The sequence below is a fragment of the Sorex araneus genome, chromosome 3 (genome assembly GCF_027595985.1).
Source record: "Sorex araneus isolate mSorAra2 chromosome 3, mSorAra2.pri, whole genome shotgun sequence".
Classification (NCBI taxonomy): domain Eukaryota; kingdom Metazoa; phylum Chordata; class Mammalia; order Eulipotyphla; family Soricidae; genus Sorex; species Sorex araneus.
In genome coordinates, this window is record NC_073304.1 from 200367954 (window position 1) to 200395911 (window position 27958).

The window sequence follows — 27958 nt, forward strand, 5'->3', positions numbered from 1 at the left end:
TGGAGAATATTCTTTTACTGCAACATCTATTAAGCACCAAGCACTTTGCGAGTTAATATCTACCATCTCATTTCACTGTCACACACCAAGGGGGTAGGGTTTTTTGTTTTGATTTTTGGGCCACACCAGGGTACTCAGGGGCTATTCCCAGCATATTGCTTGAGGAATCAAACCTGGGCCTCCTGTGTGTGCTCCAGGTGCTGGACCATCCCACAGAGGTATTTTTTATCTTCATTTCACCATGAAAACTGAAGCCCAAAAGAACATAATCAAAGGTTCTGAATATAATTCAAACCTAAGCCTATCTGATCCCAAAGCCCTGATACTGCCACATTACCTTATTGTAATGGAAGACAGTTCGTACTTCTCAAAGGAAAGGAACCAGTTAGCTTTCTCTCACAGTTGCACAAGCTTCCCAGTTGGGACCTGAGTCAGAGACCATTAGAAGTTCTGTGGAGCTCTCATCAGGCAAAAAAAAAAAAAAAAATCCCTTAGAGCCTGAGTCTTTTTGTAAAAGGTGCTTGGTGCTATCATACACTGTCAAAGATGCAATGCAATAAACACCCTTCCAAGGGAGCTTACCTCTCTCTGAGTTTCATCCATTCATTTCATTCACTCATGACTTTCATTCATTTATTCATTAATATGTGTTAGTGCTTACAGTGTTTCAGGCACCAAATCAAATTTAAAAAAAAGGTGCATAAAGGCAGGAAAAAGAGAGAACATGAGCTGAGCACATACGTTGCTTGCAGGAGACCCAGATTCTATCCTCAACCCCACAAGCCCTGCCTCCCCCCATCACCACCATGTGCCACAGGTAGATCCCTAAGCACCAAGCTGGGAGTGGCGTGCGCACACACACACACACACACACACACACACACACACACACACACACAAAGATGCATAAAGCACAGATGCCACTCTCTACAAACAAGTTTGACATTTAGGGCAATACCACCCAATAGAAATAAAATGCAAGCCAAATATACCTTCCTATATTTCCTATAGAAAGTCTCTTGCCCCCCGCCCCTGACTGTCTTCACCGGGGCCCCTCAGAGTGGGTGGGTTGAGTTTTCCTCCCCACCCCGAGCAGAGCCCCGGCAGCCAAAGACCTCTGGAACCCAACCACAGCCATGCTCAAGGTCCCTCTCCACAAGTTGGACAAGCCTCATGCATGAAGGAACTGGCAAAGGAACCCAGGTGTGCAGGACCCGGGGCTGAGATCTCCAAGCCTGCTCAGATCGGGACTGGACCTCTTCCGCCCAGATCCCCCATTTTCTAGTAGCCAGGCGGTCACCCAGAAGCTGCCCCAGGCATCATGTAATCCCATCAATGGCCAACATCCAGAGACTATAAAACCAAGCTCCCAGAATCACGCGGCCCGAAGACATTTTAAAGCCTAGTTCTTCCTCTTGGAGAACCTGGCAAGCTACCGAGAGTTTCCTGTCCACATGGGAGATCCTGGCAAGCTCCCTGTGGTGTATTCATATACCAAAACAGTAACTTCTGACCCTAAAAGAACCTCCAATGTGGAACCGTTGGAAAGGATAAGTAAAGAAAGGCTTCTAAAATCTCAGGGCTAGGGCGAATGGAGATGTTACTAAGACCATTCGAAAAAATCGACGATCAATGGGATGTTGATGATTATGATGATGATATTTCCTATTGACCGTATTTTTTTTTTACTTTTAGGGTCACACCCAGCAATGCACAGGGGTTACTCCTGGCTTTGCACTCAGGAATTACTACTGGCAATGCTCAGGGGACCATATGGGATGCTGGGGATTGAACCCGGGTCGCCCGCATGCAAGGCAAATGCCCTACCCGCTGTACTATCACTCCAGCCCCTGACCATATTTTTTAAAAAAAGATAATAAATGTGCACGGGGAGAAGAGAAAGAGAAGAGAGGGGAGAGAGAGCAAAGATACAGATAGGAAGACAAGAGAAAGATTAATTCAGGATCACTCAATTGCCAGTTAGAAGAACGTACGCCTCTCCTATGGTTTAAGAGCAGAAATTTTGTTCTACTTCAAGGAGTGGTGTAATGGGGCCAGACAGTTCAACTAGCTGGAGCTCATGCTTTGCATGCACAATTTGGGTGTGACCTCTCAGAATTGGCCAGCACCACCAGGTGTGGCCCTCAAAGCAAACAGTGGTATTGTGATCCGCAACCAAACCTAATATATTCAAAATAAAACTCGAGAGCCGGAGATAGGCTTCAGCAATGGAGCATGTCAGACCCTGTGTTAGATTGCGGGCATCATGTAGGAAGTAACCCTGAAGCACAGCCTCATGTAGCCCCATAACAAAATTCGTCTTTTCCCCTAATTATCTTTTTAATTTTTTGGTGGTATTGTATCACTGTATCACTGTCATCCTGTTGCTCATTGATTTGCTCAAGCGGGCACCAGTAACGTCTCCATTGTGAGATTTTTGTTGTTACTGTTTTTGACATATTGAATACGCCACGGGTAGCTTGGCAGGCTTTGTGGTGCAGGCGGGATACTCTCGGTAGCTTGCCACGCTCTTCGAGAGGGACAGAGGTAAACAACCTACCTGCTGTGCTATGGCTCCAGCTCTTTGGTGCCACAATATAGGTTTTTTTTTTTTGTAATTAAACATCTTCATTAAATAGACTGGTTAATTTTATTTATTTATTTTGGCATTTTGGATCACACTTGGTGACCCACAGGGGTTACTCCTGGCTCTGCACTCAAGAGTCACTCCTGGTGGTTCTTGGGGGCCCATATAGGATGCTGGGAATCGAACCTGGGTCAGTGGCGTGCAAGGCAAACGCCCTGCCAGCTGTGCTATTACTCAGACCCTCAACATAGTTTTTATTTAAAGAGACTTACTGGGGCTGCAGAGATAGCACAAATCGACCCGGATTTGATTCCCAGTATCCCATATAGTCCATATAGTCTCCTCAGTACTGAGTACTGTCAGGAGTAATTCCTGAGTCTATGAGCCAGAAGTAACCCCTATGCATTGCCAGGTGTGACCCAAAAAGAAAAAAATTTAAGAGACTTACTTAGAGAAATGTGAGTAGACCATGTGTCCAAGAGAGAGAAAAAAAAGCCCTCTCCTGCCACTTTCAGTATTGTACACTTGCTATGTGCTGGTAGGCACTGTGCAGAACGCTAGCCGGATGGGCAAGTACAGAATGACACTAGACTTGCCTTCCCAGCTCACTAATACAACCTTTATTTATATTTATTTATTGTTTTGGGGGCCACACCCGGCCATGCTCAGGGTTTATGCCTGGCTCTGCACTCCGGAATCACTCCAGGCGGTGCTCAGGGGACCACATGGGATGCCCGGGACCGCGGGCAAGCCCTACCCGCTGCACTAAGCTCTGGCCCTCATTACACTCTTTAACGACAAGCTCATCTCTGTTGTCAGAGAAAATCAAGGGGGAGTCCTGGAAAGTTCTGGCAGCGGTGCAAGCCCGGGACGTGAGACCCAAGATCACAGCCCTGGCACCTCCCCGCGCCCTACAGAGCCTGGCCCACGTGTCGGGCGGAGGGCGAGAGGGGGGCGGGACGCGCCGCGCGGCTCGGCCTGTGCGCCTGCGCGCCGGCCCGGAGACCCGGATTTAAAGAGACAGGCGCTCCAACCGTCGTGGGCTGCCCGCGGCCTGTGGGCTCCAGCTGCCGAGGCCCGCGGCGAGCAAGGGAGCCGGGGAGGCAGGTGAGCGGAGGCGCGGAGGGGCCGGGCGGCGGGGAAGGGCGCGGCCCTGAGCCCCGGGCTCGGCGCGGCCGCCGAGTCTGCCCCCTGGACTCCTCCCCCGCCCGCCCGCCCGCCGGGTCGGCGGAGCCCCGGGGCACACCCTCCGTGACGTGGCGGCCCCCCGGGGGCCCCGGGGCTGGTGCGCGGCTCCCCGAGACCCCGCCGCGGGGGGCTGCGCTTAGCCCGACCGGCCTCGACTCGTTGGAGCGCGTCGGTGGGAGTGGGGGGGAGCCCTTGTCCTGCCGCCGCCCCTTGCGAGCCCTCGGGCGGCGCCCAGGGACCCCCGAGTGCCGGCCGGAGCGTGGGGACCCCCGAGTGTCGGCCCGAGCGCGGAGACCCCCAGATTCCCGCCCAGGCGCGGTGACGCCGGGTGCCGGCCCGAGCGTGGGAGATCCCCGGGTGCCGGCCCAGGCGCGGGGACCCCCGGGTGCCGGCCCAGGCGCGGAGACCCCCGGGTGCCGGCCCGAGCGCGGGGATCGCCGGTGCCGACCCGAGCACGGGGACTCCCGGGTGCCGGCCCGAGATGGGGACCATCTGGGCGGCCCTTGCAGCGGGGCGTCCCGTGGCGGCCGGCGGGGCCAGGGACAGAGCCGCATTGTGTCTCCTCATGTCCTCGTGGCTGTGCCTCTTGGGCAAGAGTCTGGCCCCCCGGGCGCGGGGTCGGGAACCTCCTGGGCTGGCCCCGGGGGTCTCGGCTCATCTCGAGCCCGAGTTGCCACTAACCAACTTGTCCGAGCGTCCGTCTGTCCAGAGGGCAGCCACGCGCTCGCACACCTCCCCGCGCCCCCTCCCAGCGGCGCACGGTGCCAGGTGTGTGCTTTCCGGGGATCGCAGGGCCCCTCGGCCGGGGTTTCCTTTCCCCCGACCATCTCCGCTTGCCCTGTTTAGGCAGCGTTTCATTTACCGTATGTTAGAAACAAGAAAACCAAGACTTCGGGAGTTAAGAAAACTTCCTGAAGCAAGACTCCAAACGTCACCCTCTGCCTAATCAGGGCGCTAGCAGCCGTGCTGCCCAGCCCTGGTGCACGCGCATTTTTCTGCAGTCCTATCGCACTGCAGTAGGTAAAGCTCATTAAACCCAGTGGTGATTTCATTACAAAGGAGGGTGCAGATTGAAAATAATTTCCCATATACTTAAAATTAGAACTGCAGGCCCAGAGAGATAGTGGAGCAGGTAAGGCGCTTGCCTCACTCACAACTGACCTGGATTCTGGCCCCTGCACCCCATATGTCCCCATTGCTCTCCCGGTGAGTGATCCCTGAGCACAGAGCCAGGAGTAAACCCTGAGTGCCATCCAGTTTTATTTATTTATCTAAAAATAAGTTTAAAAAATTTAGAACTGTAAAGATGTTGTAGAAAATAGAAATATAAAAAGACTATAGAAATAGGAATATGTAAACAGGATTACTGTGCAGAGAGATACAATCCTGTTGGATTTGGGTGGAGGGGGCCATACCCCGGCAGTACTCAGGGTTTGACCCTGGCTTTGCATTCAGGAATCATGTCTGGCGGGGCTCAGGGGACCATATGGGATGCTGGGGATCCAACCAGGGTTGGCCACATGCTAGGCAAGCGCCTTACTCACTATCCGACCCATCCCCTGTTTGATTTGGGGTTGCTATATCCTTCTGCAGACAGTGATTCAAGATGCTTTATGGTTTATAAACAGGCTAATTGCATACTGGGAGTCCCTCCTTAAAAGAAACTGACATTGAAGGCTGGAGCAATAGTGCAGATGGTAACAGTACTTACCTTGCATTTTGTCAGCCTGGATTTGCCGTCTCAGAAGTGATTACTCTGTATAGAGAAAACAGAAACTGACAATGAGCTAACATGTAGGCTGGAGCTGTACAGCAAGTAGGGCTCTTGCTAAACCCACCAGCAGTAATCCCCGAGCATGAAGCCAGGAGTAAGCACTTAATACCACCAGGTGTGGCCCAAAACTGAAGCAAAACTTAAAAAACTAATATGTATTAAGTGCCTGCTGAGTACCAGGGTTTTACTCTTCAAACAAGCCTCTTGTTACTTTTTTTTTTTTTTTTTTTTTTGCTTTTTGGGTCATACCCAGCGATGCACAGGGGTTACTCCTGGCTCTGCACTCAGGAATCACTCCTGGGGGTTCTCCGGGGACCATATGGGATGCTGGGAATCGAACCCGGGTTGGCCGAATGCAAGGCAAATGCCCTACCCACTGTGCTATCGCTCCAGCCCCAGAACAACCCCTTGTTACTATTGTCCATGTTAAACAGTTGAGAAAATTGAACCAAGGGAGATTGCGGAATTTAGTCAAGATCAGGCAGCAAATGAGGGAGGCTCTGAACTTAAGAATCCTGTCGGGCCAGAGAAATCACCCAGTTGGCTGAGCACACGCGTGTGGGAGGCCTAGGAGTGACCCTCAGCGCTGCATCTATGGCCCCTGAGCACGCAGCTCAGAGTAGTCTCTGAACATCGCTGGTGATTCTGAAAGCAAAAGAATTATGACTGTAGGTGCCTTTTCACTGCCTCCCCAAATAGGTTTGGTTTGGCCATACCCAGAAGACTTCTCGTGGATGGCTCTTCCTCAGGGGCCTCTCCTGTGATGCCCGGGAACCATAGGCGGTGCTGGGAATCTAACTGGGGTCAGCCACACGCAGGGTCAGCGCCTTTATCTCTTTATTATCTCTCCAGCTCTAATATAGTTGCTGTGATTAAAACAATAAAAAGTTCATGAACAGTCCAGGGATATAGCTCCATTGGTAGAGCACTGGCCTTCGATGTGTGAGGTCCTAGGTTCAACCCACAGCAAAACACACACAAACACACACACACACACACACACACACACACACACAGAGTTTCTCGACCGTTTTCTGACCACATCTTACCCCCTCTGACCTTGTTTCCTTCCTGCGGGGGCCCATAAGGGGCCATATGGCACCTGATTGAGATTGAGAATACTGACCTGAGCAATATACATATATATGTTATACATTGGTTAATTGAACATCCTTTTGCAGAAAGTGTTTTCCCATATTGGAACTCTTCGTCTTGGAGGTAATAAATCTTAGTGCTTTGGGCCGTATTTGATTAGTCTGCATGAATTATTTAGGCAGTGGCCTTTGAAGCCATTGAAAATCTGGTCCCCTAGTTTTATCTCTCTCCCTTTCTGCCTTTCACCCTTTCTTTTCTTTTTCAAATTTTATTGTACACCAGGTAGTACAGTGGTTTAGGCTTTTACCTGCATACATCTTTTTTATTTCCCCCTTTTTTGGGCCTCACCCGCAAAGCTCGGGTTACTCCTGGCTCTGTACTCAGGAATTACTACTGGAAGTGTTTGGGGAACTATATGGAATGCTGGGGATCGAACCCTGGTTGTCCATGTGCTAGGCAAACTCCCTACCCTCTGTACTATTGCCCCAGCCCCTCACATCTTTTTTTGTTTGTTCTGGGGCCTCACCCAGCAATGCTCAGGGTTTTTTTCTGGCTCTGCACTCAGGAATCACACTTAGTGGTACTCAGGGGACCCTATGGGATGCTGGGGAAATGCCCTACCCCCTGTACTATATCTCCGGCCCCCACCTTGCATATATCTGACCTGCGTTCTACACCTGGCACCACATATATCCGCCCGAGCACCGCCCATGAGTGATCCCTGAGCAGACCTAGGAGTAAGCCCTAAACACAGCCAGGGGTGGCCCCAAGGCCAAATAAATCAAAATGAAACAAAATCTTTACCATTTGTATCAAAGTACAGTGATTTCTAATACTGCTCATTATGCTTTTCATGCAAATGAAAAACCAACCTATCACCAGAGCCCACTTCTGTCCACCAGTGTCCCTAAGACCCCCCCTCTCCTAACCCACTCGCCCCCCCCACCATGTCAGCTCAATTCTGTAGACAAAATTTCCAGTTCCCATGACTTTGACTATTTGTTGTTCCCTTATATATGTTTCTTTATATCCCACATACAAGTGTTTTTGTTTTTTGCTTTTTGGGTCACACTTGGCTATGCACAGGGGTCACTCCTGGCTCTGCACTCAGGAATTACTCCTGGCGGTGCTCAGGGGACCACATGGGATGCTGGGAATTGAATCCGGGTCGGATCCGGGTCGGCCGCGTGCAAGGCAAACGCCCTACCCACTGTGCTATCGCTCCAGCCCCACAAGTTTTTTTAAATTAAAAAAAATTATTATGGAGGTGATTAACACCTACATATGTATAGATGGAGAAAGCTAAGCTCCCAAAATTATACAAAATTCTGTAATTTGTACAATAAAATTTTATTTTTTAGTTTTTCAATTTTTGTTTTCTTTTGGGGCCACACCCGGCAGTGCTCAAGGCTCATTCCTGGCTCTGCGCTCAGAGATCACTCCTGGTGGGCTGGGGGGACCATATGGGGTGTCAGGGATCGAACCCATCTCAGCCACGTGCAAGGCAAGTGACCTACCTCCTATACAATCTCTCTGACCCTGATACATTTTTTTTTCTCAAAAACTGCATATCTTTTTCTAAGTTGAACAATCTGTGGAACAGATAATAACTTCCTTTCGCCTTTTTGTGCAGCTGTATGACTCTGACTTTCAAGATCCTCTTCCTACCAGCCCTCCGTGCCCTCGGCCAAAAGGAACTGTGCCTGCTCAGGAAACAGCATCACCGGCCTGACGCCAGGCAGTTCCGTCTGTGGGCAGAGACAGGTCTGCCCCATGGGTGCTGCCTCTCCAAGAGGAGGAAGCCTGGTCTGTTGTCCCAGGGAGCAAATCTAAGACCCCGCGACACACAGCCGGGTTTCTTGCCCAGATCGCATGTGGGACTGTGCAGTGGCCCCTGGGAGATGGCCGAGCAACGATTCTGTGTGGACTATGCCAAGCGGGGCACAGCCGGCTGCAAGAAATGCAAAGAGAAGATTGTGAAAGGTGTATGCCGGATTGGCAAGGTGGTCCCCAACCCCTTCTCAGAGTCTGGGGGTGATATGAAAGAGTGGTACCACATTAAATGCATGTTTGAGAAACTGGAGCGGGCCCGGGCCACCACCAAAAAAATTGAAGACCTCACAGAATTGGAAGGCTGGGAAGAGCTGGAAGAGAATGAAAAGGAACAGATAAATCAGCATATTGCAGGTGGGGTGAAGAATACTGCTTTTTTTTTTTTTTTTTTGGCTTTTTGGGTCATACCAGCGATGCACAGGGCTTACACTCCTGGCTCATGCACTCAGGAATTACTCCTGCAGTGCTCAGGGGACCATATGGCATGCTGGGAATTGAACCCAGTTGGTTGCGTGCAAGGCAAACGCCCTACCCGCTGTGCTATTGCTCCAGCCCCTAGAATACTGCTTTTTCATCTTACTCATATAAGCCTCCTCTATTGAGATGTGATTTCTGGCCCCTCTCTCCCAAATACTCTGGGGTATTGTATGTAGGACAAGAGGCACAGTGTTGATGAAAATTTAAGTTACTAAAAGAAGGGGAGGGAGCTGTCTTTTGTCCCCCGCACACTGCCCACCCAGCACCCTATTAAGGTCTACCGTCCCCCAAGGATTGGCATCCCAGCAGGCTTGGGGTAAAGCTACAGTAGTGACTCACCAAGCCAGGCTCTAGGAGCGCAGTTGGGTAATTCTTTGGAATTTTTCTTCAGGATCTTTCTCTGATCTGAAAGATGAGATCTTTCTCTGATCTTTCTATTTCCCCCTTCTTTGGATTCCGACAGATCTGTCAGCTAAGGCAACAGGCACACCGAAGAAGAAAGCTGTTGTTCAGGCAAAGTTGACAGCCACTGGCCAAGTGACATCTCCAGCAAAAGGCACCTCGTTTGTCACCAATACCAATCCCCGGAAATTTTCTGGTTTTTCAGGTAAAACAGATTACGGTCTTCCTTTTATTTTGGTGTCCTATTTAGAATTCGAGGTGGAAGTTTCTATACTACGTCATCTTAGTAACAATTTGCTTTTATCTGAGCAAACAGTAATAACTATTTCTCAAGGCTCTCGCTTTTCTAATTTAAAAAAATTTTTTTTTCTGGTTGGCGGGTGGTTGGGCCATACCATCGGTGCCCAGGACTGACTTCTGGCTTTGCTGTGCCCAGGGATCACTCCTGGCAGGTCACAGGGGACCGTATGGGGTGCTGGGGATTGAGCCTGAGTCAGTGACCACGTTCAGGGCAAGAGTCCTACCCACTGGAGTATTGTTCTAGCCTGGGGCTATCCTTCTATAGCATTTCTTTGTATACTTTTAATCTCTCACAGCAAAATGATTGTTGTTTTGTTAACTTTTTCTCCTTGATAAAGAGATGACCCAAAGGACTAGAATGCATTCCTTGCATGGGTGAGGTCCCAGTTTTGATCCTTGCACCACATGGTCCCCTGACCACTGCCAGAGGTGTTCTACCTGTCCCCTGAGCACTGCCAGGCTAAATTGTGGCCTTGGACTAAGCTGTCATGATGGCAACTCTGGGTTGAGTATCAGTGGGAGTGGACTCCAGATGGACACACAGACCATGGGCAGGCCCCCAGTAAAGGGTTTTTTTTTTTCTCTCTCTCTCTCTGAAGAGGCCTCAGGCCTCAGTGAAATGGAAATGGCAGCAGATAACTCACTCACCCCTACAGTGTTCCCTTAGAACAAGAGGCAATGGATTCCTGCAGTATTGTGATTTATAAGAAATGCACAGCACCAGGGATATGGCACACTGCCCGAGAAGGGGAGGAGATGGAGGTGAAAAGGAAGGGAGTGAAAAAAAAAAGGTAATTCAGATCCCTTGCAGCTCCCAAAATCCTAGTCAATTTTTAGGCAAAGAGCTTGAAGTTTTCTTTTGTTGTGTTAATGAAAGGCTTTTGGAAAGCCCCCAAGGCTGAATGGCTGTTGGGGGACCAGCCCTGGAATTAGATAGCTGCATTTGCAGCCAGTCCCATCTCCATCCTTCCTGGGAGGTGAAAGGATCTAAATCAGGCGTCAGTTGTTTGTGAAGTTCATAAAAACCCCAAAGGACAGACTCAGAAGCTCCCGGGGCTGCCCTTGCCGGTTACTCTGCCCCAGGTCTCTTGCAGCTGTCTCTCCCCTTACAGTACACTGGTGGTCTAGTAGGTTAAATGTCTCTTTCTCGGACTTCTCTGAGCCTCTCTAGAAAACTAAATCCAAAGAGGATATCTTGGGAACCAGTGGCTCCAGCCATTCTAAGGTACAGGTAGGGCTTGAGAGCGGTGGGGCCCCGAAACCAAAACAAGTGCAGGCTACAGCCTATCCAGAGGCTGAGGAGTTGGTCGTGGGAATCTCTTCTGACAGCTGACCTTACAAAATAGATAAGAATGTAGACTCGCAACTGGCAGGGGGGAGGGCCAGTCCAGTAAAACGGCCCTAACCTGAGAGGTCTGACACTCTCTCTGAGTCCATAATGTCAGGGCTGAGTTGCATTCTCGGCCAGCTTGTTGATGTCCAAACCGTTCCATGGGTGCGTAGGGGAACCCCTCCTCCTTTTTGGCTTTGGTTTTGGTACCAAAACCTCTTTAGTTGCAAGAAACAGTGTCTAAATTTAGGAAATTTTTATTATTTTAAAATGGTTGGGGGGAGGGGCAGAGCAATAGTACAATAGGTAGGGTGTTTGCCTCACACTCAGCTGACCTGGATTCTACCCAGCATCCCAGATGGTCCCCCAGGCACTGCCAGGAGTAATACCTGAGTGCAAAGCCAGCCTGGAGTAAGCCCAGAGCATTGCCGGATGTGACCTCTGCCCCTCCAAAAAAGCAAAAAACAAAACAAAAAACTCGGTTTTTATTTTTATTTTTTGGGGGGGGGTTTGGACCACACCCAGTGGTGCTTAGGGATTACTCCTGGCAGTGCTCTCGGGGGACCATATGGGATGCTGGAGATGGGACTTGGGTTGCTTCATGCAAGGCAAGCCCTCTACCCGCTGTACTATCTCTCCAGCCCAGGACTAGTCTTGATGGATGAATTTGGAAAGAGTTGAGAGTAACTAGGAGTTTTGAGGTACATGCTAATTCTTACAACCTGCTGAACATTGATGCTTTGGGTATTGTCTCCTAAAATGCTCTTTAGATTTCAGGTCAATTGAGGATAGATTTTTTTTTTTTTTTTTTGCCTTTTGGGTCTCACCCGGCGATGCACAGGGGTTACTCCTGGCTTTGCACTCAGGAGTTACTCGTGGCGGTGCTCAGGGGACCATATGGGATGCTGGGGATCGAACCCGGGTCGGCCGCATGCAAGGCAAACGCCCTACCCGCTGTGTATCGCTCCAGCCCCGAGGATAGATTTATAATTTATAATCCCAGACAAGAAGAAAGCTTACCTCAGCAGCTAGATTGCTAATGGCTCTGCGGCAAACTTGCAGAATGAAATTTGCTTATAAATGGTCACAAGGAAATAAAGAGACTCACCAAACAGTTATGCCAAACAGTGAGTCCTAACATGGTCAATAGATTCTTGGAGACTGTAACTTTAAGCAAAATGGTGTAGAACAAAAACCAGGTCGGCAGGAAAAAAATGTGTTAGTCAACACCAGTTTGAACTATGTTGTTTACTCTTCAATATTATAATGGAAAAAAACATTGACTAAAACTAGGTTATTCAAGCATCTGCTGTCCATAGTTATTTTGGGGTGCTTGGGGAAAAACTCTGTCCTTTGACTGCCTTATAGTTGGGCAGTAAGAGAAGGAGAGGGGGTACTGGGTGGGTGGCCAGGATCGTGGAACATTCACTCAGGGGCTCCGGCTCCCTCTTGCTCTGCCACTGAGGAGGACAGATGACCCTGGGCAGCGTCCTTTCCGGTCTTGGTCTTCTCGTCACTAGGAAGAGACTGAAGGAGAGAAGAGGCTTCTTCCAGCCAAGCAGTTTGCAAGAGCAAGGATTTCAGAATGACAGACATCTACCTTTGTTTCTTCCGTATCCCAGCTTTTCTAGGATCAGCTTGATAATCACGCTTTCGGGGCCAGAGAGAGAGTGTGGTGGGTAGGGCACTTCGATCCCCAGCACTCCATATGGTCGCCTGATCCTGCCAGCAGTGATCCCTGGGTGCAGAGCCAGGAGTAAACCCTGAGCACTGCCAGGTGTGGCCCAAAAATATTTAAAAAATAGCTTAAACCTGGGTAATCATTTTCAAGACCCTCCCGGCCACTCTCATCACAAGGTGGCCTTTGTTTCTCTGAGGTGTTAGGGGAGAGAGACGCAGAGCAGCTGGTCCCCTGCGCCTCTGTCATTAGTAACTGTGAGATGGGGGGAAATCGCTTGACCTCCCCTCCTTTTTTTTTTTTTTTGACCTCTATTTCATACCTATAAGATGAGCATAATGACATTTTCCCCAAAGGGCTATTTTGGGACCTGGATGGCTACATATAAAGCACCTGCAGCGCCTCTGTTAGTTTTTTTCCTTCCTGCTCAGCAAATGAATTATCTCTGTTCTTTCTTTTTGCCTTTCTCTCTCTCTCTCTCTCTCTCTCTCTCGAACAGCCAAGCCCAACAACTCAGGGGAAGGCGTCGTCAGCCCAGCCCCTTCGACCAGTCTGTCTGCCAGCAAGTGTGACCCCAAGCATAAGGACTGTCTGCTCCGCGAGTTTCGCAAGCTGTGTGCCATGGTGGCCGAGAACCCGAGCTACAACACCAAGACCCAGATCATCCAGGACTTCCTGAGGAAAGGCTCAGCAGGAGGTGGGGCCGGGAGTGCCCCGGGTGGACTCTGTCCCTGGCGAGCTCCCAGCCGCGGCTGGCTCTGTGGGCACACGCATCACGCAGTTGCCCAGGAGCCGTGCTCGGCTTAGCGCTCTGTGATGGCCGCCCTGACATTCTGAGCGACTGAGCAAGAAGCCCTGCACTGCATTTTGCACTGGGCTCTGCCGAGGGTGCAGCCGGGTCCAGGCCTGCGGGGAGCACAGTGGTAACTTTCTTGCTCCGCCCCGGGAAGCCAGAAGAATCCTCCTGTTTAACCAAAAGGGCAGTTCACTATCCTACATGCGAGTGCGGTATGTGACCCGCAGACGCAGCTCCAAACAGTCTTCCAGGGGCCGGAAGTACAAGAGATAAGGCCCTTGGCTCGCACGCGGCCGGCCCTGCTTTAGTCCTGGGCACCACATGTGATTTCCATAGCATTGCCGGGAGTCACTCTTGAACACAGAACCAGAAGTCGTCCCCGAGCGCTGCTAAGTGTGGCCTAAATGTCAGCCCCCTCAACCTCATCTCCCAGATAAATGCTTCTGGCTCTGTTTTGTTCATTTAACAGATCATCCTTGAGTATCTGTTCCGAGCTCACTGCAGGGGACCCTGGAATGAAAGTCATTGCTTTACACCGCAGGAGTTCTGCGTGCACCCGAAGCGTCGGACACACATAGACCACCGCCTTCTGAACGCGGTGTCCCTGTCCTGGCCACGAAATGCCCAGAGTGTTAGGGAGCAGAGGCGCCCACAGAGAGCTCTCGCTTTCCCGACCTTGAGTTTGTGCCGCTGATGTTTCAGCTTCCTTTCTTCTGTCTCCAGATGGATTCCACGGCGACGTGTACCTCACTGTGAAGCTGCTGCTGCCAGGGGTTATTAAGAGCGTCTATAACTTGAATGATAAGCAGATCGTGAAGCTCTTCAGCCGCATTTTTAATTGCAACCCGGATGACATGGCACGAGACCTCGAGCAGGTCAGAGGAGAAGGGGCGGGTGGTGGGGGGCAGAATGGCAGGTGGGGTCTGTGTCTGCATCCCCTTTATCCCGCTTGGGATGCATCCTGTCCTCAGAAGCTGAGTCCTATTCGAGCAAGCTTCTGTTGCACGGGAGACTGAAGGGGAAGTGCTGACCGTTGGTCCCAGTGCACTGAGGGCTGGAATCATCGCTGCTGAGCCAGGAGAGACCCCACTCTCTGGTGTCGGGCCCTGGCATTCGAGTGACCTTCCTCTAACGTGGGCTGCCTTTCTACTTTGATTCGCTCAGGACTCCAGTATTGCCGCCCCCATTACTGGTCTCTAAGGTTTTATAGGAATCAGATCGACTCAGCCCTGGGTTCGTTCTTGCATCACTTCTCAGCTGAGGCAGCCAGACACACCCTGTGCTGGATTGAGGTGCCTTTCCCGGGAACTCTGGGTGGGAGAGAGTCTCTCAGAAGCGGGGTCTGTAGATGGCAGTCGTAGATGAGAGCAGTGAGCGACGTCTCCGATTCAGCCGCAGCCCTGGGTGTTGGGGGGATACCTGGGCAGTGATGGGGTCACAGCAGTGTCCTCTTGTTCCTTTTGGACACAGGGTGATGTGTCGGAGACGATCAGAGTCTTCTTTGAGCAAAGCAAGTCCTTCCCGCCCGCTGCCAAGAGCCTCCTCACCATCCAGGAAGTGGACCAGTTCCTCCAGCATCTGTCCAAGCTCACAAAGGAGGATGAGCAGCAGCAGGCCCTGCAGGACATCGCCTCCCGGTGAGGGGGCTGCCCCGCCAGTGGGGAGGGGGTCCTGGAAGAGTCATCCCCTGGGAAGATAGGGGTGAGATGTCTCGAGCTCCAGAGCCCCAGCTGAGCGTGCTCCTCCCCCAGGTGTACCGCCAACGACCTTAAGTGCATCATCAGGCTGATCAAACATGATCTGAAGATGAACTCAGGCGCAAAGCATGTGTAAGTACGGTTGGAACTCTGCCGTCCTGATTAGGATCTGACCTAACTGCACCTCTCCCCTTCCTGTGGGGAACCCAGTCCATCTTGATCTAGCTCCGTCTCCAGTTTTTTTTTTTTAATTTAATTTATTTATTTATTTATTTATTGCTTTTTTGGGTCACACCCAGCGATGCACAGGGATTACTCCTGGCTCTGCACTCAGTAATTACCTCTGGCAACACTCAGGGGACCATATGGGATGATGGGAATGGAACCCAGGTCAGCCATGTGCATGGCAAACGCCCTACCCGCTGTGCCATTGCTCCAGCCCCTCAGTCTCCAATTTTTTATAGGTAAAACAGAGACAATATCTTTGCAGTCTCTTGACAATGGACAGTATAAGACACGTTCAGTAAGCGTCTGTGGCCTGCTTGCCGCTCCTGTTCCCTCTTTGCTGAGGTGGCATTCACATCAGTGCAGCATCTCTGATAAATAGAAGACCAGGGCCGGAGCAAGAGCATAGTGGGTAGGCTGTTTACCTGGCATGTGGCTGATCCACGCTTGACACCTGGCACCCCTTATGGTCCTCTCAGCTATGCCAGGAGCGATCCTTGAGCTCAGAGCCAGGAGTAAGCCCTGACTACCACCAGGTATGGCTCCAAAACAAACAACAAAAAAATTCTTCTTTTGGTCCACTCCCCACCCGCAATTATTTTTTTCCCCCAAGACCTTTTTCCTCTTTCCGTGAAAGTCGATAGACTATGGAGCACAGCCCCTTCCCCGCATATTGGGGTCCCCCTCCTCTGTGTGGGCAGCCGTGTACCCAGAGCAGTAAGATCAAAGGCAGTAGCTTTTGTTTCCCTTGTCCGCCTTGGCAGGTTAGATGCCCTCGACCCCAACGCCTACGAAGCTTTCAAAGCTTCCCGCAACTTACAGGATGTGGTGGAGAGGGTGCTCCGCAACCAGCAGGAGAACGAGCCAGGCCAGCGACGAGTCCTGAGTGTCCAGGCCTCGCTGATGACCCCCGTGCAGCCCATGCTGGTAAGGATGCTGCTCTGGCCCTGTTCTCAGCTCCTTCCTGAGTCTCTTCTCCCGTCAGTGAGACCCAATGGGTATGAACAGGGATAGCCCGGGCGGGTGGGCTGGAAGAATTCGGAGAAGAGCGGAGGTGCAGGGAGGGTCCCTGGTCTCCCTCCTGGGGGAATCCGAACAAAGGAGAAGAGAGCGTGATCCTGTAGCATGACCTGAGCTCCAGCCTGGGCTCTGCCGGGACCAGCTCTAGAATCTTAGTGGAGTTGCTGGCCTCTTGGTTCTTAGTCGCCTTGTCTGAGTGACGCCGAGACCCTTGGGAACATCTGTGGCACCTCTGTCACCTTTGCTGAAAGTCGGTGGGTGGATTCCATCACTCCTGAGGTGGGGTGGCCTCACCCAAAGGAGTCCCGAGAGTTGGTGGCGGAGACATGCTTCCTATGACAGGGTGATTCGGGTCTCTTTTCCTTAGACAGCGTAAGGGATGGCGTTCAGCTCTCACCAGGGCCATCTTGGCCTCTGCCCTTTTCATGAGAAATGAAATTCCGTTTCTGCCTTTAGCCTGCCCCAGGCCCTGGACCCTCTGAGCATGCTGCCAGACCCCGTGCATGTGCTCTGCCTAAGTGCCCTATGGCATCTCTGTTGGCCCCTGTGTAAGAGAGTGTCTCTGACCTGAGACCTCTCTCCCAGGACAGGACCCTGTGCCCCTGGGGCAGCAGTCTTCCTGACTTTTTTTGCTTTTTGTGGCATCTGTTCTCCAGCTTGGTGGTTAAATACGGGTATGAGTGGCCACGGTATAAGTGGCGTCTGGCTTCCAATTTCACTCCTACTGTTGACTCAGTATGTCCTCTTAAGTATTCTTGACCTTTGATTTATTTTCATCTATAAAGAAAAAAAGACGACAGAATAGTATCTGTAAGATATCCGCTCAAGAAGGAGACGGAATTGTGTGACTGATGTCATTGAACAAGTACCCTCCAGATAGTAGCCCTTGTGGCATGAGGCACAGGTCCAGTGAGTGAGGATGCCTGCTGTGGATGTCCTGACTGGGGGGTCCAGATCCCTGCCCGGGCCCCCCTCACCATCGTCTGCTTGCCACATGCCTCCTGTGCTGGGCTAACCCCTGTGTTTGACCTTGCGGTACAGTCCTAGTCTGACTACAGTGAACTGCATTCATGCTCCTCGGGGTGCAAGCTCTTGTATCAACCCTGATAAGCGTCCAAGGATGGCGTTGCAGCCTCTCCGCCTCCCAGTCCTCCTCAGCCTCCTGCTCACAGCGGCTGGCAGGAGTCAGTCCCCCAGCCCTGGGCTTCGTGGCTGATCCTGCTGGGCCGCCCTTCTCTTTGCAAGAGCCTTTGCGAGTCCCGCCCCTCCTCTCCCCACCCCAAGGCCGAGGCCTGCAAATCCATCGAGTATGCCATGAAGAAGTGTCCCAACGGCATGTTTTCGGAGATCAAGTACGACGGGGAGCGAGTCCAGGTGCATAAGAACGGGGACCACTTCAGCTACTTCAGTCGCAGCCTGAAGCCTGTCCTGCCTCACAAGGTACGGGGCCTGCCTGTCCGCGGGGTCGCTTCCCCTCTGCTCCGAGTCTCTCCTGGCCCTGCCGGCTTTGTTTGGTATTTGTGAAATGAATAACTGCATTTATTCCTGTTCTCGAGTCATCCAGTCATAAGAGCATCTCAGTAAGTCTAGCTCCAGAGCCCAGACGTCAGATTAGTTAGGGGCAGCACTGCTTCCCCGGCCAGTGACACTGGGACAGTGAGTCCATTGGAGGGAGATCTGCAGTGCTAGTTGTGTTTTTGTGTCCTGTGTGTTCTCCAAGCTCCGTTACACTGGTGTCCTGGGGCTGTTTAAATTTGTACTAATTTAACAAATTACTGATTTTTTAAAAAAATTATTAAGTGCTGGGGGCTGGAGCAATAGCACAGAGGGTAGGGCATTTGTTTTGCATGCGGCTGATCCAGGTTTGATTCCCAGCATCCCATATGGTCCCCTGAGCACCACCAGGAGTAATTCCTGAGTTCAGAGCCAGGAGTGCATTGCTAGGTGTGACCCAAAAAGCAAAAAATAAATAAATAAATAAAAAATTATTAAGTGCTAAGGCTGGAGCAATAGCACAGCGGGTAGGGCATTTGTCTTGTACACGGCCAACCCGGGTTCAATTCCCAGCATCCCATATGGTCCCCTGAGCACCGCTAGGAGTAATTCCTGAGTGCAGAGCCAGGAGTAACACCTGTGCATTGTCAGGTGTGACCCAAAAAGAAAAAAAAAAATTATTAAGTGTTTAGCCTGCTTTATACCACGCTGGGTAATGGACATTCTGCATTAAGGAAAAATGGAGGGGCTGGAGAGATAGTACAGTGGGTATGGTGCCTGCTTTGCATGTGGCCAACCCAGGTCCGATCCCCAGCATCCTGTGATGCTCTGAGCACTGCCAGGAGTGATTCCTCAATGCAGAGCCAGGCGTAACCCCTGAGTATTGCGGATGTGGCCTAAAAACCAAAAAGGAAAAGATGGAGGGGCATCTAGAGAGATTATAGAGTGGGCCAGGCACATGCCTTGCATTTGACTGACCTGGGTTCAATGCCAGGCACCCCCTATGATTCCCTGAGTGCAGAGTCAGGAGTAAGCCTTGAGCACCTCCAGGTGTGCCGACCACCACCCCCTCCCCCCAAAAAAATGAAGGACTAGAGAGATAGTACAGGGATTAAAGCACGAGCCTTTTATGCAACCAACCCTGGTTCGATCCTGGGCACTACATATGATCCCCTGAGTGACAACTGAGTGGTAACCAGGAGTGATTCTTGAGCGTAGAACCAGGAGTAAGCCCTGAGCACTGTCAAGTGTGACCCCCAAAATCATAAAAGAAAAGGAAAATTGAACTAATTCTAGCCCTCCAGAAGTTTTTGCTTTGGGACTGGAGTGTTAGTACAGCTGGTAGGGTGTTTGCCTTGTACACGGCTGACCTGGGTTTGATCCCTGGCGTCCCCTAGGATCCCCGAGCCTGTCCTGAACGCAGAATCAGGAGTAAGCCACGAGAACTGCTGGGTGGAGCCTCCCCAGCCTCACCAAGAAAGGCAGAGAGCCTCCTCAAGTGGAACTTGGGGTGGCTCAAAGGGCCGAGTGGAGGCTGTTCATGTGGGAGCCCCAGCTTCCATCCTCGCGGTCCCCTGAGCACTGCCAGGCGTGCCTCCCAGCTCCTGTCGGGGACGGGGTACATGGTACTCCTCGCGTATCCTTCGCTGCTCCCGGGGCGGTTTTGTTCTTTCCATCTTCTCTTCAGCCAGTCTAGTCTCATCTTCCCTGGCCTGGCGCCCGCCCATCTCCCACTGGCACGTTTCAGCCTGTCCCTCATTCCTCTCTTGATCCTCTCCCGTGGTTTTTTTCCCCTCCAACCCTCCAAACTCTCCTCTGCAGCCCATAGTGAGCAGCCAAACATACCCACCTCCCCCTGAGTCTGCACTGACGCACTGACACAGCCTGTTCTCGTCCAGGTGGCTGGCCCGGCCTCCGTCTCTGTGCCCAGCGGCTGGGCTTCTAAGGGTTGGAGTCTGGGGTGTGCTGTCGTGACTCAGCCCTGGGTCTGGGTCCTGCTGCCAGTGTGTCTCGTGACTGCAGACCTCTCCTCTTCCAGGTGGCCCACTTCAAGGACTACATCCCCCGGGCGTTCCCCGGAGGCCACAGCATGATCTTGGACTCGGAGGTGCTCCTTATTGACAACAAGACAGGCAAACCTCTGCCCTTCGGGACTCTGGGCGTGCACAAGGTACGGGCACGGGGACCGACGGGCGCAGCGGCTGCCTGCGCGGGTGCAGTTTGGCAGAGAACTGCTCACTCACCTAGGCACAGCCGTGCTTGGAGGAGTCTGGGTTTTGACACAAGAAGAGGCAGGGTAGGAAACCCACTCGTGGTTGGTTTCCAGTCAGGACCGTCTGCTGCCTTAGGCCTCAGAGACCCAAAGCACAAATAAAACTTGACTTCTGGAGCTTCATCAGGGCTGGCGCGCCCAGTTTTTGTGTTTTTCACCCTTTTGCCCCTCATTTATCGGTGGCTCTGTTTGCCTTCCAGAAAGCTGCCTTCCAGGATGCTAACGTTTGCCTGTTTGTTTTTGATTGTATCTACTTCAATGATGTCAGCTTGATGGACAGGTGAGGATTCTGTTTCCAGCCCCTGGGTGAAGCAGGGTGGGGGCTGTGGATTGGAGAGGAGAGCAGGGGGCCAGCGCAGAGGCCTCTGTGCCAGGAGGCGGGCAGCGGGCGGTCGTCGGAACGGCTCTGCGAGGCAGCACAGTTGCTCGTCACAGTTGCTTCCCTTTCGGTCAGGAGATTATCTCAGAGGACGTCCAAGCCCGGGCGCATGTCTCTCTGCTTGAGCAAAGAGGCGGGAAACTCAGGAGGGCTTCTCTGCCCCCAGCACTCCGCGGGCGCAGGCAGGCTTCCGGCAGGGTTCTACTGTCGGAAACTGACGACAGAGAGATTCTGATTGCTGTGGGGCTCTAGAGAGCACGGTCGGAGGAAGAGCGAGCTGCCGTAGCTCCGCTGTACCCACGTTCCTGGCCTCTTGCGTCCTCTTGCCCCGCGTCCCCCACCGCAGCCCACACCCTCGAATGTGGGCGGGGAAAGCAGTAGCAGGAAGAAAGAATTGTCGAGGTTGGGAGTTGGGGGCTGGACTGCAGGTCAGGAGGCCCTCGGGTCTCGGTGACTAATTCAAGAGCCAGCCGGACTAGAGCATGAAGCAGGCAGGTGCCGGGTGAAAGGAAAAATAAGTCACCCAAATTGCTAGGATTTGTTTGGGCCCCAGGCCGTGTGCCCGTGGCCTGGCTGGAGTACAGTGAGTAGTGACTGGCTTCTCCCCATGGCACCCCCGAAGCCCCCGCCAGGTGGAACGGCCAGACATGTGGGTATGTCAGCTGTGGGAGACGCCTCGTGGCGCATGACGACCTTGCTTCCCTCAGAACTCGGGCTGTGGCGGTGTTAGGGTCCGGTGTTGATAATTTCCCCCTCTCCGGTGATACACAAGCGGAGTTTATTAAGCCAGCCAGCCGGGGTCAAGCTTCTAGGCACGCAGGCCCAAGCAAGACCTTGAGCCAGGGAGAAGCCGCTCGTTTTATAGTTACTGCTCACATCATAGCCCGCACTTACAAATTCAAACAAAAAGGTAAGTGAAAATTGCAAGTTTCGTAATTCAGAAGAGAACATAATTTCAAATAGGACAAACAAATAGTTACAGATAGATCATCTAGACATGTTTTCAAAACATTCTGGCGGCTGCCCCCCGCCCCCCGCCTGCGTCCCCTCTACAGATAGCGGCTAGTGGTTATGAAACTATTTGCCAAGGCTGAGTTTTCGGCCCAGTTGTCCTTCCCTTGCAGGTGGCCGGGGGGAGAAGCAGGGTTTTAAGAAAAACAGAAAGGTTTAAGTAAAACAAGACATGAAGCAGGAACCGGGCATGATGGAGTTGCCCCTGCCTCGCTCTGTGTCCAACAGGGGCAGGTGGGGGCCGGGAGTGGCGGGGAGGGGTCCTGGCCCGAGTTCAACTTCCCTGTTCCTCTTAGGCCTCTTTGGGAGCGACGTAAGTTCCTTCATGACAACATGGTTGAAATTCCCAACCGGATCATGTTCTCAGAAATGAAGCAAGTCACGGTGAGCACCGGCCACACTCTGGTGGTTTGAACTCGGGACAGGAGAGCCCTTGGGTCGGGGGTGACGGGGAGGATGAGTCAGTGATTCCCTTAGGCTCCACCTGCGAGAGAGCGGCATGGCGCCTCCTTCCCAGAGCGGCCCCTGCTTCTCTTGCTCTTTGCTCCTTGCTCCTTAGGGTCAGTTGAGCATATTCCCAGCGGGCACTTGACTGGTGTACAAGAAAGGAACCATTTCCAGTCACCCCGTGTTCTTAGACTGTCCTCCTGTCTCCTTTTTCCCTCAGAAAGGCTCCGATTTGGCTGACATGATCAACCGGGTGATCCGGGAGGGCCTTGAAGGGCTGGTGCTAAAGGACGTGAAGGTGAGATGGTCACTTCCTTTGCAGACAGATTCTAGCCAGTCTTTCCCCAAGTGGGCCATGCTGTCGAACGCTATGGGGTGGGGGGCACAGTACAGAGGCCTTGGGTTCTGTTGGGGTCGCTTTGTTTGCTTAAGAAGTAAATTTTCAGGGAGATGAAATCTTTTTTTCTGAAAAGGGGTCAGTAGGCCAGAGCAACCAAGGCCTCCCGCAGCCTTTCCAGTGCCGACCAGCAGGTGGCGGTGTGCTCTGAGGTGCTGGGCTGGCCGTGGGCAAGCCCAGAGGGAGCCCTGTGCTGCTTCTGTACTCGTGGGTGGGGCCCTGGGAGCGCCCTGCGCCCTGGTCTCCCGTGTCCATTCTGACCTGGTCTCTGCTTCTTCTCAGGGTACATATGAGCCTGGAAAGCGGCATTGGCTGAAAGTGAAGAAAGACTATTTGAACGAGGGGGCCATGGCTGACACAGCTGACCTGGTGGTCCTCGGGGCCTTCTATGGGCAAGGGAGCAAAGGTCAGGATGGCTCTAGCCCCTTGGGACAGCCTTTGGATGCTCTCTGGAAGCTAGGCTGGGGAGGGGCTTGGCTTTTTCCCTGCCTTGATCCGCCTGCACGGCCAGTAAGGGCTTACAGAGTCCTGGGATCCCCGACTGAACCATCCCCTCTCTGGCCACGGGCATCTGAGAGCCATAGGCTGGGGCACAGGACGGTCAGGGTCAGGAGGAAAGGTCAGACTGGTGGGGTGGCATGGGAGGCACACCCCCCAGCGGTTTCCTCAGGCCCTGCTGGCATGTCTGCTTGGTGAAATCTCTTACTTCCTGACGAGACGGGAAGCTGGGGTCTGAGAAATGGGCGGTGAGGCTGTCTGCACTTCTAGTTCCCTTCACTGCTCATCGGAGCCCGGCAGGTTGACCGTGACTGATTTCCTGGAGGAAACTGAGACTCACCGAGGTTACACAGCTTGTCAGAGTAGATGAGGAGGCCAAGACCCGTCCCTTTCCTCTCCCACTGCCTCTCACTGGGCACATGGGGCTGGCAGTGATGGGTCCCCCCACCCCCCCACAGACCAGCTCAGCCTGTGCCTCCCCCAGGTGGCATGATGTCCATCTTCCTCATGGGCTGCTATGACCCACACAGCCAGAAGTGGTGCACAGTCACCAAGTGTGCCGGAGGCCACGACGATGCCACACTCGCCCGCCTGCAGAAGGAGCTGGACATGGTGAAGATCAGCAAGGTAAGGCGCTGCTGGACAGACCCTTACCGAGACCGGCTGCCCAGGACGCTTATCTGTCTCCTCATGAGGCAGCCCGTGGCCTCTGGATTTGCCCCTCTGGGCAGCCTCTGGTGCTCTTTCTCCTCCTTTCTCAAGTCCATGGCAAAGAGTGAGTTAGTGTGTCTTGTTCTGGCTTGGGGACAGCCTGGGACAGTACCCTTTCTCCTCCAGGATCCCAGCAAGATACCTAGCTGGCTGAAAATCAACAAGATCTACTACCCTGACTTCATCGTCCCAGATCCAAAGGTATCTGTTGGGTGACCGGGGGGCCCACGGGGCTGTGGCAGGAGCCTGCGAGCTCTCCACACCAAGCACCATCAAAGTTCACCCCAGGGTGGGCATCGGGACCATGCCACCAAGTGACAGGCCCTGGGCGGCCAGTCGGTGCTGAGGAACTTCCCCCAGTAGAAAAGCCCAGGAGAGAGGCCTTCCGGGGCCTAGCAGGGGGCTACCAGTCTCCGTTGTAGAAGCGGCTAGAACACAGACGGCCTCAGCACCAGGCTCTCAAACCGCAGCTTCCCCTCTTGCCAGGAAACAGACTGAGGGCATGGTGGCAGCACCAGTGTGACGAGAGCTGGCAGGCCCTGTTCCTGGTGCTCGTTTGGTTCAGCTGTTCAGTGTGAGAGTGGTACTGGGGAGTGACCTGCCTGCCTTCTCTCCCGACAGAAAGCTGCCGTGTGGGAGATCACAGGGGCTGAATTCTCCAAATCTGAGGCTCACACCGCCGATGGCATCTCCATTCGATTCCCTCGCTGCACCCGCATCCGTGACGACAAGGACTGGAAATCTGCCACTAACCTCCCCCAACTCAAGGTACCACTCCTAGCCGCAGGTTTCCCCATCTGGGAACATGGGCCCTGGCCTGTTCCCATGTCCTTGGCATGTTCCCATGTCCTCGGGGAGCCCCGTGATTACGCAGCAGAAAACACCAGCTTCTCCTCCCTGCTGTGTGGCCCTACCCTTTCCAGTTCCCCTGGCAGGGAATGCGGCTACCTGAGGGCTGCCCTGTCCCTCCCCTACAGGAACTGTACCAGCTGTCGAAGGAGAGGGCCGACTTCACCGTGGTGGCAGGAGACGAGGGAAGCTCCACGACCGGAGGCAGCAGTGGGGAGAACGAGGGTGCCTCCGGGCCCCCTCGCGAGGCCCCCAGTGCCAAGAAGGCAGGAGAGAAGCTGAGCAGCCCCAGCAGCAAAGGCGGTAAAAAGGGGGCGGGGGGCGGAAGGAATGCTGGGTGGGGGAGCTCGTGCTGCAAGGACCCGTCTCCTGACCCGGGATCCTGCAGCAGTGGGGACAGCCTTCTGCCATGTCTCCGTCACAGACTTTGGCCCTTTGCTCACACCTGCCATCTGCCCTGTGCCCGAGTGGCCGTCCTTGGAGAAACAGAGTTGAAGGGCTTGGCTTACCACCTTCTTTCTGACCCAGTGTTTCTGGGGCCCATTTTCAGCTCCTCCTAACCCCTGACTGTTGGGGGTGTTGGCGACCCCCTGCACCCCCTTGAGCCCAGGTGACCCCTCCCCTGTCCTGCTCTTACCCTGAAATCTCTCTGCAGGTGACAAGTGGAATGCAAAAAATGGCCCTGTGAATGCCAGTGAGCAGCAGGCCAAGAAGTCTCCCCTGCGGGTCGGACAGAAGAGGAAAGCAGAAGGGGCCGAGACCCCGGGCCAGACAAAGGTGAGCACGAGGAGAGCCGGGTCCCAGGGGCTGGTGTGGCCGCTCTCTGCAGCGACGTGGAGAGCCACAGAAGTGCTCTGGGCTTCCCGGGGAGGGGCGGGCTCCTGTGCCTCTGCCCTACTCTGCCCTCTTGTTGCCTTGCAGAGGCAGCAGATGAGTGAGCAGAAAGGCGGAGAGAAGAGGAAGGCAGAAGTGGCCGAGGCGCCAGGCCAGACAAAGGTGAGCATGAGGAGAGCAGGACCCCAGGGGCTGGTGTGGCCACTCTCTGCAGCAATGTGGAGAGCTGCAGAGGTGCTCTGGGCTTCCCGGGGAGGGGCGGGCTCCTGTGCCTCTGCCCTACTCTGCCCTCTTGTTGCCTTGCAGAGGCAGCGGATGAGTGAGCAGAAAGGCGGAGAGAAGAGGAAGGCAGACGTGGCCGAGACTCCGGGCCAGACAAAGGTGAGCACGAGGAGAGCAGGAATCCAGGGGCTGGTGTGGCCACTCTCTGCAGCAATGTGGAGAACTGCAGAGGTGCTCTGGGCTTCCCGGGGAGGGGCGGGCTCCTGTGCCTCTGCCCTACTCTGCCCTCTTGTTGCCTTGCAGAGGCGGCTGACGAGTGAGCAGAAAGAAAGGAGAGCTGTGCCAGCAGGCAGGAGATAGAACAGCCCGGCCTCGCCGAGAGGCCACCGGGACCACCCAATTGTTGGTCCCAAGGCACAGTTTACATTAAAGGGGAGAAAGTCCAGTGTGGGTGTGGATGTGTGTTCTAGGCAGGAGCAGGACCAGCAGTGCAGAGCGCAGGGGGCACCCCAGCTTAGGGACTCCCTTCCGACATCTCCCTGATCAGCCCTTGGTGTGAGGGTAGCCGCAGCCCTACTCAGGCCAGGAACATGGGTTAGTAGTGGGTCAGCCCTGGAGGAGCAGACGGAGTGGCTGGAGATCACAGATGCTTGTCACTGTCCACCACCCGCTGGCCAGAGTGGGCACAGGAGCCTAATACCATTCCCTGGGGAGTCCATCCATCTCCTCCCTGAAGCCCTCTCCATCTTTGTGAGCCGGTCTCCCGCGTGCCCCCGCAGCATCTCCCTTCTCTGGGTCCCCAGTACTGGAGCCTGTGCCACTTGCCTTCTGTTTTTTTTTTTTTTTCTTTTTGGGTCACACCCAGCGATGCTCAGGGGTTACTCCTGGCTTTGCACTCAGGAATTACTCCTGGCAGTGCTTGGGGGACCATATGGGATGCCGGGGATCAAACCCGGGTCGGCCGAGTGCAAGGCAGACGCCCTACCCGCTGTGCTATCGCTCCGGCCCCCGCCACTTGCCTTCTTCCCAAAGGCTCGGCTCAGTCCTGGGCCATGGCAGTGCCCATGCCGGTCCCCTTCCCTTCTGCTCACTGCTTCCCTCGGGCCCCCGTCTCTGGCCCTGGCCCACCGGCCTGCCTCCCGTGGCCTGTGCTCCCCCGGGCAGGTGGAGCCCAGCCTTACTCCGTGCCTTTGCAGGTGCTGCTGGACATCTTCACTGGCGTGCGGCTCTACCTGCCGCCCTCTACGCCCGACTTCAGCCGTCTCAGACGCTACTTTGTGGCTTTCGATGGGGACCTGGTACAGGAATTTGACGTGGCTTCAGCCACACATGCGCTGGGGAGCAGGGACCAGAGCCCGGATGCCCAGCAGGTCTCCCCAGAGTGGATTTGGGCATGTATCCGGAAACGGAGACTGGTAGCCCCCTGCTAGGCCCCGGAAGGCCTCTCTCTCCTGGGCTTCTCTTCCCGCCACACACAGACGCACACACACACACACACACACACACACACACAAACTCTCACTCACTCACTCACTCACTCACTCACTCACACTGCTTGGTACAGGCTGGGCTCACGGAAGACAGTGAGGATGGGCTTTCTTCTGCAAGTATAAGTCTTCCAAACCCACAAACTGTGCATGGGCTCATTCGGAATAGAAGTTAGCTGCTGTGGGTGCTGTTGGTGACGTGAACTCCCCTTACTGGTTTACATAGATCTTTCAGATCTGGGTGCTGGTTTTCTCTTTTTCTTAAAAAAGTTTTAAAAAAAAAAAAGGTAACATTCCCAGTCTGTTTCTCTCCGTTCCCCACCTGTGATTTCTCCAGGGATTTAAGTGACTGGGACTTGGAAACTCTATCCAAGGAGCTGATCCCAGGGGAAGGCTTCTCTCCTGGCCTGCCCCTTTAAATTATTTAAAAGGCCCCTCGGAAATGCTGCTCATATTTGGCACAATTTGTATTCAGCGTAGTCTTTTTTTTTTTGCCAGTAATGAAGCCTCATTTGAAAAAAAATGAATTTTATGACTTCATTCTGTATTCTCTGATTACAGGGTATATGAAGGGTGGGAACTAGGAATGGGTAGGAATATGGGGACTTTGAAAGGAGGTGCTTTGGGCTATTCCTTTGGGGGATTCAGGCAGGCCTCGAGGATCTCACCTTTCCCACATCTGGACAAAATCCCGAGGACAGATCTTCAGTTTGCTCACAGAGACTGTGCCTCTGCCATCAGGCTGTTTTATTTGAATAAAAGGATACTAGTTTAGCATAGACGACTGATACTCAATGAATTTTTTTTTTCTTTTTGGTTCACACTCGGCGATGCACAGGAGTTACTTCTGGTTCTGCACTCAGGAATTACTCCTGGCGGTGCTCAGGGGACCACATGGGATGCTGGGAATTGAACTCGGGTTGGCCGCGTGCAATGCAAATGCCCTACCTGCTGT

General features: G+C 53.3%; 1 protein-coding gene across 1 annotated transcript; it reads left to right on the forward strand.

Annotated features, from left to right (window-relative positions):
* Positions 1-3592: 3592 nt before the first annotated feature.
* Positions 3593-27784, forward strand: LIG3 (DNA ligase 3). The gene is made up of 22 exons (XM_055130708.1): positions 3593-3694; positions 8278-8831; positions 9418-9561; positions 13164-13361; positions 14184-14335; positions 14931-15097; positions 15212-15289; positions 16147-16309; positions 17687-17842; positions 19935-20066; positions 20369-20448; positions 21855-21942; positions 22226-22303; positions 22685-22808; positions 23385-23527; positions 23738-23812; positions 24233-24379; positions 24589-24763; positions 25116-25237; positions 25382-25456; positions 25601-25675; positions 26713-27784. Exons 2-22 carry the CDS (start codon positions 8282-8284, stop codon positions 26944-26946), a joined length of 3156 nt encoding a protein of 1051 aa, XP_054986683.1. The 5' UTR covers positions 3593-3694; positions 8278-8281; the 3' UTR covers positions 26947-27784.
* Positions 27785-27958: the final 174 nt, after the last annotated feature.

Coding starts and splice junctions, on each gene's coding strand:
- LIG3 (XM_055130708.1), top strand. CDS start 8,282: ATGACTCTGACTTTCAAGATCCTCTTCCTACCAGCCCTCCGTGCCCTC. Junction 16,310..17,686: donor CCCCCGTGCAGCCCATGCTG/GTAAGGATGCTG, acceptor CCCCACCCCAAG/GCCGAGGCCTGCAAATCCAT. Junction 25,676..26,712: donor AGACTCCGGGCCAGACAAAG/GTGAGCACGAGG, acceptor GTGCCTTTGCAG/GTGCTGCTGGACATCTTCAC.